We start from the raw sequence: 15,823 nt of genomic DNA, 5'->3' as shown, positions 1-15,823 counted from the left end.
TTGTGATGCTTAGAGACCTTTGCCACTTAGGTTCTAGTGTGCCCATTCCTTGTCTAAGACTCATGAGACTTCAATACTCTATTTCAGATAAGCCAACCTCCATCCAAAAACAGAAGCACATTCTTGTTTGATTGAAACAATGAAAACTAACAAGGCTGGTGTCAGAGGCCAGTGTTGTAGCACAGACACCAAATCGATATATTTAATCTGGACTTTGATACTATTTCTTTTTTGGGGATTAGGGGGATACTCACTCCCATGGTCTGTGGACTTCAGAGGTCAGAGAAAGTGGGGAAAGCTATAGCGGGATAGGACAAGGCAGCGAGGCCGAGGCCACAGAGATATGGCATTTGCAGAGGTGAGGCCTGGGTGCCGGCTGGGAGCTACCCACCCAAGGTGTGCTCCATAACTCCTCTCCGGGCATTGATTAGAATGCACAGTGTGCTCTGCAGACTGCAGAACCTGGGGATGCAGCCTCAAAAGCAGGAAGCCGTGACTGCTTGCCCCAGGCTTGGGTCCCTTGGTCCCTGAGTCCTTCAGGTGGAGATGAGGCAGGAATGTCCTGTGGGCTTTAACAAGCTGTCCTCAAGCCTACCTGCAGACAAGTGTGATTGCCAGGCTTAGAAACAAATGTCCTCACCGCTTCTCAAATGTGTGCTGGCCATGCTGTTGGAAGGCCGTCATTTGATGGATCAGTGAGCCCTAAACAGAGTTTGTTGTGTCTTGCACTTTCTCGGTTGCCGGCTATGCCTGGGTCCAGAGGTCGTCAAACCTTACCTGGGAGCTGGGAAGGCCGGAGCACTGGAGATGGGGTCAGCACACCTGCAACAGAGTCGCCCTGTGGGTTCAGCAGTTGGGGAGGCTGCTGTGACTTTCTCCTGACTCTCTGCAAGAGCAGAAGACAAGTTGCAGCAGCAGGAGGAGCAGCATCAGGTGGGGCCTGGAAGCAGCAGGCGTTCACCATTCCAGGCAGAGGTGTGCAGGGAGCACCTTTGGGGGGGGTGGGAGAGACTCGGGCCTGTTTCTGACCTACGGAAGGAGCTGGTAGCTGGTGGCACTGATGTACAGAAGGCAGGGCTAATGTCCCTTGGTCTCCCCATTTGGGTGATGTGCCCCTGCTTCTCTGTGAGGAGCTATCAGCAGATTTATAGAGATGAAAGCAAGGGCCTACCTCCTTGGTGTGTATCCCAGACCCCTGCTTTTGTTCTGTGTGCTGGGGTTGGAACCCAGGCCTAGCACATGCCTGCGAGCTCTACCCCTAGCCCTTCATTCCCCTTCTTTGAGAATTTTCAGCTGTTTATTAATCATTGCATAGAATCAAAACTTAGCAACCCACATCAGTACCTTCGTATTCCAGCTTCTAGTCTACAAAGCATTTGGACAGAGTTTAGTTGGTTTCCCTGGAGGGGCCCTGGCCTTGTAGTCACAGAGCATCACTGAAATCTCCTGGGGCGTTTTAGAGATGCAGACTGCCTGGGGCCCACTGGGCGAGGAGGGGGCCTGGTGAAGCCTGAGAAGCCCTGTTCCAGAGCTGAGGCTCAGAGTGAGGCCCCAGATTAGCCACACCTGGAACTTCTTAGAAAGGCAGCGACTCAGGCCCACATTGAACTGCAGAATTGTGGTTCTCCAGCTTCAGTGTGTCAGCGTCGCCAGGACGTGGGGCACCCATGCCTGTTGGGCTGCACCCCAGGGTTCCATTCCAACACCTGGGGAGGAGCCCAGGAACGTGTGTGTTCCTAAGAGGTTCCCCGGTAATGCCGAACTTGCCGATCTGAGCCATGCTGCAGGAAGCACTGGCCGGGTCAGTTGCTTGACTCTCGCCCTGGGGGAATTAAGATGTAGATGCCAAAGTATAAGTGAGGCCAGAGAAAACATCATCTAACCTGGGGTTTTGAAGGTAACACGTTTGAAGACTGGCGTTCACTCTTGGCTGGTGCCTTGCTGCACGTTAGGGCTCGGGGGTTTAGAAGAAGCTGTAGGTCATGAGAGCCCTGGGTTCCTCCGTGCCACCTGCACCTCTCTGTGGCTTCTGGCTCAGTGGAGACTGATGTGCAGTTTCATCTTTTGTTCTTGTGGGAGAAGAGGGCAGAGGGTCACTGTTTTCTCTCCACTCAGAACCTGAAGGATCAAAGCAGAGTGACTGCCAGAGAAGTGCATTTAAAGCAGAGAGCAGGTCAGCCGTTCCCCTCCTTTGTCTGGTGTGAAAGTTGCCAGTGTGTTCTTGGCAGCCAGCTGGCTTTGATCTTTCAGTTTGTGTTAAACATTCAAGATTGGCATGGGCTCCCCTCTCCTTTTAATTAAACAAACCATCAGACTGGTCTGCTGCCAGGGAGACGGTGCCGGGCATATCTGTTCACGGGGTCCTCTGCAAGATGTGGGCACGGGACCGTGTGGTAGGATCATGTGCCTGTGTGCACAAGTGTTCCCACGGCACGTGTGGCAGGCTAGGCCGCACTGTCAGCGCCCAGGCGGCTTTCCTTCTCGTGCATATGTGATAGCTGCTGTGTGCACAAGAGGACCAGAAGGAGACTGGGGTGGGGCCGGCCCCTCAGGAGGCAGCATCTGCGCGTCCTGGCCTGACCCATCCAGACGTAAGCCTCCCGCCCCCTGCATCTTAGCACTGAGAAGGGAAGAGCTCTGGCTGCAGAGTTCCTAACCCAGCTCTGCCTCAGATGTCACCTTGAAGGTCATCATCCTGACCATCCCTTAGAAAAATCCCTATTCTGCAGATGATCATGAGTCACCCTCGTGCAGTGGTGCTAAGACTGGAAACAGCTCGAAAGCCTATCAGCAGGTGTCTGTGTGACATCTTGTGGCATCTGCACTGTGGAGTAGTGAAAAGTCATGACCATCCTTAACACCGTGGTGCAGAGGGATCTTAGCCTCAGAATCATTCGGAAAGAAGCTCGGACAGCGGCATGTACTGAACAAATCCATCTCCGCGAAGTTCCGGAAAACAGACTCTTCCATGGCAGCCGGGCTGGGTGGTTATGCGGAGGGCGGAGCTGGGGGTGAGAAGATTAGGGGGCGTGGGGACGTTGGGATTTTGGCAGTGGCTTCATGGGTGTACCCATGTTGTGCCTATTTTACACTTTCAGTGTGTGCAGTTTATTGTACGTCAATCACACCCCAACAAAGCTGCTTAAAAAGTAAAGGCCTTGCTGTCCGATAGGACTTGGCTGTGGTGGCAATGTCTGGATCTCGCAAGTGTGACAAGCCAGCAGCCGCACATGACCGTGGAGAGCTTGAAAGGGGCCAGTGCAACCAGGGAGCTCAGTCTCTAACTTCAGGTCTGTTCCATGTACGTGGGGGCACACGTGGCTGGCGTCTGTTCTACTGCCCTGCGCACCTAGAACCCCACCAACCCCACCCCTCGCAAGCTTCTGGTCTTGGGCCAGCTCACTGGAGGTGCCCAATCTTGACGGCTGTCTCAGGCTTACATCGCTCCTTAACGCTGAGAGCTCTGCTCAGATGCCCTTCACACAGACCTCGGAGTGTCAGGTCTTCGTACAGCTTCCGTCTGCTGCGGCCTGGTGGAGAGTTTGCCCAAGTGAACAGTCGATCTTCCTTTCTTTAAAGCCTGGGTCTTCCTGTTAACGCTGATCAATCAGCATGTGCTCAAGTTGAAAAGCAGCTCAGATCTCAAAACCCTGTGTTTTGTACTTCCTGATTTTTCTCACCAAGTGGTCGTATTGAAATAAATTACATGATAGGGGAAGTTTTGTCCACATTTTACATTGTATGGAGACAAGTGGTCTTTGTAAGGAAAGCAGAGAGGACAGCCCTGAAAGACTTTTTTTTTTCTCCCCCTAAATTCTTGAGGCTGGAACTGGATTCTGCCCAGGGGCTTTTGGCTGTTCCTTAAAACAGAGCCCGAGGTTCAGGCTCCTCCCACACAGAGCCTTTGGGCAAGGTCATTTGGCAAAGTAGCACCACTCGCTGAAGTCAGAAGTGGCAGCAGCATGGTTCTCTGGGTGGGGCTGCATGCTGGGCCAGCCTTGGGGTCCAGTGACCACAGCCAGCAGGTCTGGCAAGCCTGTGCCCTGTGAGTGGAGACAGGAGGTGATAGAGCTGGAGCTAAGGAACTGTAAGGCCCCGAAGTAAAATAACTAGGAAATAACAGCGGGGAAAGATGGCTGTGTAGCTGCTCTACCCCGCCCTGTCTGTGCTGATTGCCTCTGGTATTAGCTTAATGATTTCATTCTTGATCCCTGGCAGTCCTGTGTGCTGCCTGCCCGATGACCTAGTCACTTTATTTGCGCTTGTGAGATTACAGACCTTTGCCTCTGAGTGACTCATCTTGTTATACGCATCCAAGTGAACTCAGAAAAGCAAGGACAGGAAGAGGGATCTCAGAGAAAGAGGATTATCATTTTAAAAGATTGCATATTTGCTGGTCCATAGTTAATAGCAATTAAGAGTTTTAACTTGTATTGAGGCGTGTACGCTGTGCCCAAAGGCCACAAAAGTAAATCAGAACACGAGAGAAAGCTGGTGCTTGCTGGGGACTAAGGAAGAGGGGTTGGCCAGGGCAGCAGTTCTTCCTGTCCATCACAGAGATCTCGTTGCTCATGAACGGAGGCCGGAGCTGCCTGTGCACGGGGGTGTGTAGCCTCCCTTGGCTCTGGTTTTTATCACTCTTGGCCAGGGCTGGAGGGTTCCTTCAGCAGCTGCCCTGCATGTTCCTTAAGGAGGACTCCTGCCCTGCTGCAGGCCAGGCCTACGGGATGGCTGACCCTGCTCACCTGTTCTCTGACCAGGTGGAAGGAGGCCCCACTTCTGGAAAGTTCCTTTGAAATCGGTAGGCTGCTTTCTCGAGGTAGATACCACCCATTTCACACAGTCAGAACTTTCCCGCAACCAGCCCTCACAGCCTCTTAACAGTTACTTCTGTCACCTCAGCTCCAGGCAACCCCTGGTCTACTCTTCTGTTTTAATAATTTAGTTTTGATCAACAAAGTAAGAGTTTCCTATTTTGGTTAATTGGCATGACTCCAAGAAGAAAAATTGACCAAACGAAGTCCAGACTCCCTTGGTTGACCCGGTGCCCGGGCTCCATCAGTCGCCCTCACTGTCCCCTTTACTCATGCAGCTGCCTGGGTCCTCACCGGTGCCTTGGCCACCCTCCATGCCCCACCAGCAGGACAGCGCTCTCCCCTTCTCCTCAAGGTCTGCATCCCTGCCAGCAGAGATTTCCCTGTGCCCAGGCCAGAAGTCGTTTTCTCTTCTGGGAAGTTCCCTGCTTCCTAGGGCTCCTGGACTCCCAGCTCACTCATATATGTAGGCAGCTTGTCCTCGTCCATGGGGAGTTCCTGAGGACTGAGGTGCTCCTTAGTCTCCATCCCTGACACGCCTGCTCCTCCTGTGAGGCACTCATCGCAATCAAGATTAGCTGCTGAGTGTCCTGTTCACACAAGACATTGGGCCCTGTCCCTGTGTCCAGCCCAGGACGGTCACACCCATTGCTTAAGTGAATGAAGGACGAAAGCAATCTGGTGGGTGTGGACATCCGTAGGCGCTTCTGCACCGTAACATCTCGCTGTGGGTACCCGCTTTGCTTGCCTTTCCCCCTCCCATTCCTAGGCAGGACCTGTGTTCTTACTGCAGTTATGCAGTGGTAGCCTCTGATACGTATGTAAGCCTAATTGCCACCAATGTGCTTTTTCCATGCTGTGAAGAATTTGGTTTTCCCCACTCACATGCATTTATACCTACACATGCTTTAGTGAAAAACCTGCTGGGTTCTTCCTACAAATGTGGCTTTTAACCTACAAGCACTCCCCTCAACCCACCATGTGGCTGAATGGCTCTGAGCCTCTCCGTGGGACAGTTTTGCTGTCCCTTTGTATGCCCACACCTTGTCCAAGGTAGTCCAGAATTGGGTCCCAGGCAGGCCCAATCACAGCCTGCCCGTGGCTGAGTGTGACTTTGTGGGGTGGTGTAGATGGATGGGCAGAGTCTCACGGGTAACTGAGACAGTTTACCCTTCTTCCTAACCCTGGATCAGCCAGCCTGATTGCTTAAAACCAAAGTCACCCTGTCATTATGAGGAGCCACTGGTCTCCGTACAGTGTAAAATATGTGCTACGTGGTCCGTCTCAGATTTGTCATTCTTGGTGTGTGCGCATGTCTGATCTGTCCTCTGCGGGACAGGCATTGTTTACCTTTGTAGCTGGTTATTGCTGTCTACAGCAATCCTTTACCTTTGTAGCTGGTTATTGCTGTCTACAAAGTAGACTTGAGTAAATATGTGAGGGATGCGTCAGTGAATTCACAGGTGCATTTGCTGTGCTATTTGGTTAAAGCTGTTACTGGAACTCAGTTTGTGTCTGAAGTCTCTACGTTCTGTCTCTCATATTTGAGATGCTCAGAAGAATCAGAGTGTACAGGTTTGTTCTGCCCATGCTTTCTGAGCATTCCCCTCTGGACCACACCCTGTGCCAGCAGCTCTGGGCATCTGGGACATAGCACAGGTGATGGTGGACTCTGCTCTTTAAACGCTGCAGCGAGGGCAGTGAGACAGATGCAGGGGAGCCTGAAGCAATTCAGGACAAGGGCAATGTGGGAAGTTTGTGGAGGGTCCTTCCTGTTGGGAGGCTGGGGCTGCGTGACAGAGATGGTGGCATTGGAGCTATGTGGGGTGGGTTCGGCCGTGGGCAGTGAGGACAAGGCAGGACGTTCCAGTTAGGGCACAGATGGAGCACAGGCTGCAGGGAAGCAGAGCTCAGGAGGCCGGCTGTGAAGAGGAAGGTGGCGGATGAAGATGGAGTGCCTAGGGTCTTAAAGGCACGCACGAGTAGATTGCGTCTGTTAGGGACATGGCCCCAGTAAGTCTGGCAGGGCTGTGAAGGAGGGATCGAGGCAGGCTGGTGGTGGGGGCAGGGATGCTGTCCCCTCTGTCCAGAGAAAAGGGGTATTGAGGAGGCCTAGGACATGGCACAGGATGTTGCGGGAGGGCCTGGAGATCAGAAGAGCTGGGGGCTTGTTGAGGCGAGTGAAGCCTAGGCCTGTGGCATGAAGCAGAGAGGTGCCCACCCTGACTCCTGCATGTGAGACCCACGAGCCTTCTGCAGGGTCCTCCTGCACTGGTCCACCTTGGAGACCCAGGTGTCCTACTCCCAGAGATCAGTCACCAGCAAGGCCTCTCTTGGTCACCATCCCTCCGGTCGCCCACAGACCTCACCTTAAACTCCATAAAGAAGCATTTACTCTGCGAGCTGTCCTTACAGGTCACAGCAGATCACACTGCAGCCTGGAGGAGTGCCAGCTACAGGGAAAATGTGGAGTTACTTAGTCTGAGGGGAAGTCCCCCAAAAAATTATCTCTGAAATGACACTTGATTATTGATTGATTATTTGGCAGAGTTCTTTTTTTCCTTTGGTACTGTGGATTGAACCCAGGGGCTTAACCACTGAGCCACACCCCCTAGCCCACCTTACTTTTTTACTTTGAGACAGGGTCTTATTAAATTGCTGAGGCTGGCTTTGAACTTGTGGTTCTCAGCCTCCTGAGTTGCTGGGAATACAGGCGTGCGCCACCCTCAGAATTGGTTGTTGATGCAGCAGGCACTGTTACACACCTAACAATAATTTCAAGTGAATTTTTGTCTTTTGAGAATTTCATCTACCAAATAGTATCTGGAAAGCACCTTTCCATATTGCCTCAAAAATGGCAGCTTGGTTTTATCTCCCTATTGAAGATAATTGAACTAAAAATAGTTTCATCTGCTCAGTTGTGAGAGTGATTCAAAGGTTCCAAAGTTCATGTTCTACCCACTACCTTCTGCTCTGGGCCTGTTAATCTGGGTGCTGGTAGCCCAGATGGCTGGAGGACAGGCCCAGGCCCAGCATGGGAGCAGCTGTCCTGCTGACTGAGGACTGAGCCGGGGTAAGGGGTCTGGCACTGGAAAGGTGTCTGTGCCTGGAGGTTCTTCCTGGCTCGGGCCTTGCAGGTCTTAGGCTCAGGTTCGAGCTGCCCGTGTGACAGACTGGCCTGCCTGATGTGCCCCTGACTATGGCAGGAGGGTTTGATTCCACTCCATTTGGTCCATGAGGACAGTGCAGGTCAGCAGTCTCCTGCCTTCTGCTGCAGGGGACAGGTCCCCAAGACTGCCCGTTGTCTCCTTCCCCCGGCTGCACCCCTTCACCCACCCCCCACTACGCTGCCCGTACCTCGCGCACACACCTGCACTCATGCACCCTCTCAAACCTGCACCCACGTGCACCCTCTCATACTCTTGACACCCCTTGACACACCCGCTCCCCCTGCACTTACGGACACGCCCCTCAGCTCACACTCATTTGCACTCAGCCCTCACTCAAACGCTTCCCAGCAGACGGAAGCCTGGACCCACCTCTCCTTTGGTCTGTCTCCAGGTGGGTGCTGGCTGCGGGGAGTGGGGAGTGGGACCTGGCCTGGCTCGGCCGGCAGTGATGGAGCCTGAGAGCCGCAGGCTGTTCCCTTCCATCCAGGCTCTTGAGAGCCGTTCTGCCATTGCTGCTTTCCCGTATGTGTCCTCGGTGTGACTGCCTGTGCGACCTCCTCGCTCAGCAGCCTAGGTTTGCTGTTGTGTGAAACACGCAGACCTTCCATTAGGTGTGTGTCGGACGTGTGTGAAACACGCAGACCTTTGGGACAGGCGCTTCGTCGGTGAGATGGTCCTGTCCGGGGGAACGCGGGACTGAGTTTGGCTCTCCTGTCGTGCTGCTCTGGCCAGGTGGAAGGGCCACTTAGTCGTGACCAAATGCCTTCTCTAACATCTTGCTTACTTTAGATTAAAAAACACATGGAGTAAGAATTCCTCTTTGCTTTTGTTTTTTAGATTCAGAATATGAACAACATAATCTCCTTTCCTCTGGACAATTTGCTGAAGGGAGACCTGAAAGGAGTGAAAGGGGTAGGACTCGAATCCAATTCGCGGGCCATTCGCATCTCCCAGAGTCACGGCCTGGGTCACAACCCCGCAGGGCAGCTGCCATCAGTACATTCCTCCTGGGGAAACAGGGCGCTTTTGCTCTCTCTGCCCTTTGGTTTGCCATTCGACACCACCTTTGGGCCAGAGCATGGGACACTAGGCCTTGCTGGTCATCCTCCTGGTGCTTCACACTTGGGAAGGGGAGCCTGGGGGGGGACCAAGGCGCTGTCTTGGAGACTGAGCACTGCCAAGCCCCTTGGTTAGCAGGGAAACCTGCGAGGAGAAGCCTGGCTCTTTCAGCTGAGTGTCACTGATTCATAGCTGGGACAGGACCCTAGCCAGGTCGGTTGTCCTGAAGGGAGAGTCGCAGTCTCAAGGCCTGGCTGACTGCGTTTTGCACTCCAAAGGTGGTGGCTGTTTAGGACACGCCCTGCCACGAGAGGCCCCTGGGCTGCGCACTGTTCCACGGGAGTGGTCAGGGCAGGAGGGGTGCTTGGCTGAGTTCTTGGGAGTCAAGTTCCTTGATTGGCTCTGCATGTGATTCCCAGGTCTCATCTGGGCACATCTGGAAGCCCTGGCTGACCTGTCCTGGGGACTTCTGCCGAGACTTCTCGGTGTCCCCCTTACAGAATGTGCCAGGAGAGAGCATTGCCACCCTCCCTGTGGGGGCCTGGAGATCAGGCCACCGGTTAGTCAGAGAACCTAGAGGGAGGGTGCCCTGGGCAGGGGAGAGGGAGGCCCACAGTGGAAGTGTGGGGCACCACTAGGCACCAAGGTGATGGCAGCTGGCAGGGCGGGAGGCTTTGGGGCAGGAACTGCCAGATCACTGAGGACCAGCAAGGCCACTGAAGAGTCCCCACCAAAAAATAAAAATAAAAAAGAAAAAGAAAAATGGGGTTTTTCTCTTCCCATACAACCCTGTTGAAGGAGGCATCACTGGGTAGCAATGATTTGATAGAATTTTGAGGGTGCAGTAATTTTTTGAGCCAGGCTTTGTCAGAGAATAACAAGGCTTCATTTGCAGACAGTGCAGAGGACCCCAGGGAGCCTGGGTGGCTTTTATAATCTGATTGTCGGGCTCAAGTTAGGGTTACGTATGTCGGGAGATTCACATGCTTATGGGAAAAGTCAGAATCCCTTTCCTGTAGAGAAAGATACTGAGTTATTTGCAGATTAAATGTTCTCTTTCTGGGTTTAATGTTAGGGTAAACCAAGGGCAGAGAGGTGGAGGGGTGACAGAAGATGGTCAGGCGTTTTCACTGGTTGGTGGGCACGTCGTACGTGTCTCTGTACTTTTATGTACATTTGGCATCTTCTGTAATATTCTAAAAGGCGGAATAAAGAAATGCCAGCACAGTCTAATTAAAAGCCTTGCTCCAGTTCTTTATTTTTTCATGGGATGCCGAACATTATTTATTACAGAAGTTAATGTTCTGTTCAGGACTGGTCTAGGGATAAGGAAGTGTGTCTTACACATAAGTTAATTATCTGTTCTGCTTAATGGCTGCTTCTCTGTTTACAGGACTTGAAAAAGCCCTTTGATAAAGCTTGGAAGGACTATGAAACAAAAATGTGAGTGTTTTCATTTTTTAAAATATGTGTGGGCGATTTGAGATTTGAGTTTTAAATCAAGCTTCAGTTGCCCCTGGGATCCTCTGAACAAACCTTAATCCAGGGAAGACTACCTGAGCCAGCCTGCTGTTCCTCATGACGACAGGTGCTTCTATACTCGGTGGTGGCCTCTTCCATAGCCCCTTGTCCCTTTTTCTGTGGCATTGTGGTGGTGACACATGTTATGTTCAGAACCTACCGAGGGAGGTAGGTTTCTGAACCTGTTTCTCCCAGGAGGTGTTGATCTCCTTTCCTGGTTTTGCACACTTTCTCATTTTATGCCATTTATGATAGCAGTGTAGTCAGACTTTGCCTTCTTGATGATTTATGAAAATCATCTGCTTTTAGTTTTGGGTCTGTGTGTCTGAAATACCAGGCTCCTTGGTTTTAGAAAGGTTCTGCAGACACCCTTCTCCTTCCGCTTCACTTGATTGATTTGTCTGTCAGAGAAGAGCATGAAGGACAGGCCTGTGGGTCCTTCCAGGCACCCCATGATCTCTGGTGATGCTGGGCTTGCTCCTGTTGACCTGGGACCCCTAACTTCTCGTTCCTAGGGTGGTAAGCATCGAGCTAGCTAGAATTGAGCTAGCCATCCTGAGGAAGAGGGGTTTCAGTTATTTTAAATACTAGAGAAAAAGAACACATTTTTAAATGCCTGTGTTTACTTTGCATAATCTTTGTGCCTTGGGGAATGGAGACTTTTCTGAATGGAAATAGAAACTTCCCTATGAAGCCATCTGGTGAAGTGAGAGGTGTTAGGAAGGAAGTTGATTCAGATGTGACTATAAGTGTTTTGTTTTTTGTGTGTTTTTTTTTTTTTTTTTTATTTTAAACCAGGTTTGGATGTCTTTTGAGTAGTGAAGGATCACAAAGTTCAAAATAATTAATACCAAACCTTTGATACTTATTCTGTTCCACGGAAATGTTAAGTTTCCATAGAGTTGCTTGGATTCCAAGTGTGGTGTTTCACATACTGATTTCGGCTTGGATTGCTAAGCCCCAGGATCATGAAGCACTATTCAGCCCAGAGAGGCTCCAACCTGTTGTCCCTGGTCCTTTTATTATCCTCTGTGACCAGTTGGATGAGAGATATGGGGAGCGGCATTCCTGCTTTACAGATCAGATGGTCTCCCCAGTAGGAGGGTCTTGAGCCAGGGCCAGGAGGTAGATTTCTTGACTTGCGTCCAGCTGCTCCTGTTGCCCCAATGGACTGCCCAGAGACACTTCTGTGCACAGCTGGACCATGGTGTGGTGGTCTGCTGAGGAAGACTGGAGAGAGGCCTTGGGCCTGAGAGGAAGGTCCAGGACCCCAGAATCTGGGCAAGAGGGAGCAGTGCCCTTTAAACTTGAAAGGATTCTCGGCTCACAGAAGAGGTGATTCTTCACCCACTAACAGGCAAGCTTCCTTCTCCCAACAGGCCTCGTGGGGCTAAGAGTCCTTCGGATTCCTGGTCAGTGATTCCACATGAAATCAAGAGATGGCCTGTGTCTGCACTGTGTCTTGGTCCCTTGAGGGTGTCAGTGGCCTTGAGTTGTTGGGGGCTTATGCAGGGGTCAGGGGCTTTCAGTCAGACCCCTCCCAGTTGCCTGAATTCATCCAGCAGCGTCCCTACCAATGTCCTTCATCACTTGTTTTTCCTCCTGATTGTTGAGGATGCACCTGGGCCCAGCACTGAGCTCCATGCTAAAGAAACATATTCTTCTTCTTGCCTCTTAAGCACTGAGCGTGCACACACACCCCTCCACCCCGTGATGGGGCACTTCGGGAGCCCCATGCAGCCCACCTCATCACTGAGCAGCTATTAAGGAAGGTACCACCTGCGTCTCGAGGTGCACACCTTGAGCGACTTCCCAGGCCTGCCCGGCAGCCCCTCAGATCGAGTGACTTCTGTTGGCTTTCATTAGTTTCCTTTTTTTCAGAATAAATATTCACACTTAATTCCAGCCCTCGTAGCTGATGTGATTTTGTGGCTCCTTTGACCCTGGTTCTTCTCTTGGATGTGCTCCTGCTGGCCAGTGCTGAAGTGTGCACCTGACACTTAGTATTAAGCGTTCAGCCTGAGCTCCTTATGGGAACAGGATTGGGCCGGAAAAATGAGGGGGAAGTTTGTTTTATTCTGCAGTGTGAGCACCATGGCAGGCCAGGCAGGAGAACCAGCCTGGCTTCACTAAGTGGGTGAGGAGGCGAATCCCAGGGAGAAGAGCGGGTAGGAAAAAGCACGGCATGTGCAGACCTTCCACCTCTGCCCGGAGCAGGGCAGAGCAGGTGCTTGGGAAGTACTCGCTGAGTAAGTTGTGGGAAGGCTAAGTTTGACATTTTTATGATAACAGCATTTTCTTTCATGAGTGTTAAGAGACCATCCTGATCTAAAATGTGTGCTGAGCATTCTTCTCACGGGCTGGCTGACAGACAGCTTCGGGGCTGTCCAGGGCAGCATGCTGTGCCAAGAGGCCTCTTGATTTAAGGCCTCTGGCTTTTTTTTTTTTCCCCTCACACATAGAACCAAAATAGAAAAAGAGAAAAAAGAGCATGCCAAGCTTCATGGGATGATTCGCACTGAAATAAGTGGGGCTGAAATTGCGGAAGAGATGGAGAAGGAGAGGCGGTTCTTCCAGCTGCAGATGTGCGAGGTGAGTGCCTGGGCCAGCGGGCCAGCCCGGCTGCCTGTGGCCTGCGCCCCCACGGGGCCTCGCCAGACGTGTGGCTCACACCTGTGGCTTCAGAGAAAATACCAGATGGATTATTGAACTCCTCTTCTGAGTTGACCATTCACTTTATAAAGGGGCATAGTCTCATTGGTGGTAGGTTAATCTAGCAGCGACTTTTTTGTTTGTTTTGTTTTTTATTTGTTCTAATTGGTTATACATGACAGTAGAGTGCATTTTGGAGGCTGGTGATACAGCTCAGTTGGTAGAGTGCTTGCCCAGCATGCACAAGGCCTTGGGTTCAATCCCCAGCACCACCACCAAAAAAAAAAAAAAAAAAGAGAATGCATTTTGGAGCATCACTCCTTGTTCCTCTGGCTGTGCCTGGTGCTGAGTCACACTGGTAGTGTAATCGTGGAGGTATGCAGGGTCATGATGTCTAGCAGCAACCGTTTATAAAAGTAGAGAATATAAAGAGCATCTTTCTGGCCTCACATATGTACTTTCTCAAACTTGCCTCCTCTCACTGGAACTAGCTAAAATACTTCAGGTGCTTTTAAAATGAGTTGTCTGGGCCCCCGTGGGATCAGTGACCGGGGAGCAAGGTGAGAAGGCAGATGGGGAATCCTCAGGGCACTTTGCGACGTCCTCTGGCAGGGACAGCAGACAGTGTCCTCCCCAGCATCCCCGCTCCCCGCCAGTGTCCGGGGTGCACCTGCCCTGCGACCTCAGCCTTGCCTTGGGAAGCGGGAAGCAGCAGGACAGACACTGGGAGCATCTCTCCAAGACCAGAGGCCTTCTGACTGTGAGGCCATTGCTCCAAGCCTTTGTGTTCTTGTGCCTTGCTGGCGGGTGTGTGGGAAGAGGCCGCTGCCTCCGCTGCCTGGGCTTCCACCTGCTGGGGGCAGCACATGTGGGAGCAGGCTGTGGGAACCTCCTTTCCTGTTCCTCTGTAAATGTTTATGACTATCCCTTAGAACAAGTTCCAGTAAGTAGGATTTCTGGGTCAAAGGACACACACATTCTAAGTTTTGATACACTTCCAAGCATTTTATTAAAAATGTATGATTTTGATACATTGCCAGATGTTCATTTTAACTGGGAGTAAATAATCAAAAGGAAGGGAGAAGAGGACATGTGGGCTGTTGGTTTAGAGAAAAGGAAATTTGTAGCTTATGGTTTCAGAGCAGTCTCCTGTCTCCTTATTGGGAGGCACAACCCACCTGGGCGAGCACATGGACATGGGCTTACCACGTGTGACTTGTTTGCCTGGGCATGTGTCAGCAGATATGCCTGGGCATTGGGTCCCAGGTGACATGTTGTCAGAGTCCTCCTAACAGCAGAGGGGATAGGGACTTAGTGGAGTCCTTGTTCTGTGAACATTTAGGGAAGGACAGATATATTTCTCCATGCTGGTTTTATAGATCCCCAGAGCTTCCTGATATCTTGGTGGTCATTAATGAATTCTCCAAGTTAAAAATAACTTTAGTTTAAAATTAAGATGCGTGTTTTAAACAGTCACATTTAGGGGGCCTGTTGTGGGGTTAGTGATAGGACGCCAAGGGTCTTAGCTGCAGAGCTGTAGCTGTTAGAGTTCTGGATGGTGACCAGCCTAAAGAGAGGGACCTGGGACACAAGCCTGTGCACAGGACCATCCGAGACACCCCATCTCTTCCGGTGCCCTCCTTCCTTGCAACCAGAGCAAGTCTGTTCCAGCAGGACAAGGCAGAGTGTCCTGTTAGCAGAAGTTCTTGGTTCTTAAACATCTGTTTACCTGCCTGGCAGAGGGTTCGCATGGAGCCTCACTGAAGGGAGCTATAGGCGTGGGCGTGCAGAGAGGCCAGGAGAATCTGCTCGTCGTGAAGGACCTCCTAGGACTAGAGTTAACCTGTCCTCAGAAGCTCCTCTTAAAGCTCCTATTCTGCTTGTTTCTGTGATGGTCTCTTCTTTGTTTCTCAACAGTATCTGCTGAAGGTCAATGAAATCAAGATTAAAAAAGGAGTGGATTTACTTCAGAATCTGATCAAGTATTTTCATGCCCAATGCAAGTAAGTCCCTTTTCTTCTGCGGGATGTCATTTGAATGTTTCCCTGAGTATAGTAACCTACAGTTTTGTATGGAGGAGAATTAACTCTCATTTAGAGATCCACAGTCAGGAATGAAGTGCTATTATGTGCTACATGGATAAAACTGGAGAACCTGTCACATAAAGGGAGACCAACACAAAAGGCCATGTCCTGTGTGGTTTTGTTTGACAGGCCAGGAATAAGCAAATTCATAGAGACAGAAGCATATTGGTGGTGGCCACAGCCTGAGGAAGGAAGGCTTGGGGGATGATTGCTAATAGGTATGGGGTTGCTTTTGTGGGGTAATGAAAAAGTTCTGAAGCTGGTGCTAACTGTACAACTTCACGAATATACTAAACCCACCCTACACACTTTAGAAGGGAAAACTTAATGGTTTGGGAATTACATCTCAATAAAAAGTAAGAGTGTGTATGCAATATAAAAAAATCCATAGTAGTTCCTGAATGTATTTGTATTTGCTCTTTTGTGTGTGTGTGTAATTTGACCTGACACATGATCACAGGTGTTTTTGTTTTTTACGTGGGGCACACCTGTAATTCCAGTAGTTCAGGAAGCCAAGGCAGGA

The 15,823-nt window shown here is 51.0% G+C and overlaps 1 protein-coding gene and 1 long non-coding RNA gene across 3 annotated transcripts in view; both read left to right on the top strand.

Moving 5' to 3' along the window:
* The window catches only part of ASAP2 (ArfGAP with SH3 domain, ankyrin repeat and PH domain 2), a 138,306-nt gene that overhangs the window by 60,624 nt on the left and 61,859 nt on the right, over positions 1-15,823 (top strand). For both annotated transcript variants that reach the window (XM_079111587.1, XM_079111586.1), the window contains exons 4-7: positions 8,822-8,896; positions 10,437-10,486; positions 13,027-13,156; positions 15,134-15,219. In XM_079111587.1, coding sequence (XP_078967713.1) covers positions 8,822-8,896; positions 10,437-10,486; positions 13,027-13,156; positions 15,134-15,219 — 341 coding nt within the window. The remainder of the gene's footprint in view (positions 1-8,821; positions 8,897-10,436; positions 10,487-13,026; positions 13,157-15,133; positions 15,220-15,823) is intronic.
* LOC306644519 lies at positions 4,826-8,813 on the top strand. The gene is made up of 3 exons (XR_013759408.1): positions 4,826-6,158; positions 6,193-6,342; positions 6,375-8,813. It is a non-coding gene; the product is annotated as an uncharacterized lncRNA (long non-coding RNA).

Source organism: Sciurus vulgaris (genome assembly GCF_902686455.1).
Source record: "Sciurus vulgaris genome assembly, chromosome: 14".
Classification (NCBI taxonomy): Eukaryota; Metazoa; Chordata; class Mammalia; order Rodentia; family Sciuridae; genus Sciurus; species Sciurus vulgaris.
The sequence above is the reverse complement of the archived record's forward strand: the minus strand, read 5'-3'. Positions and strand labels throughout refer to the sequence as shown.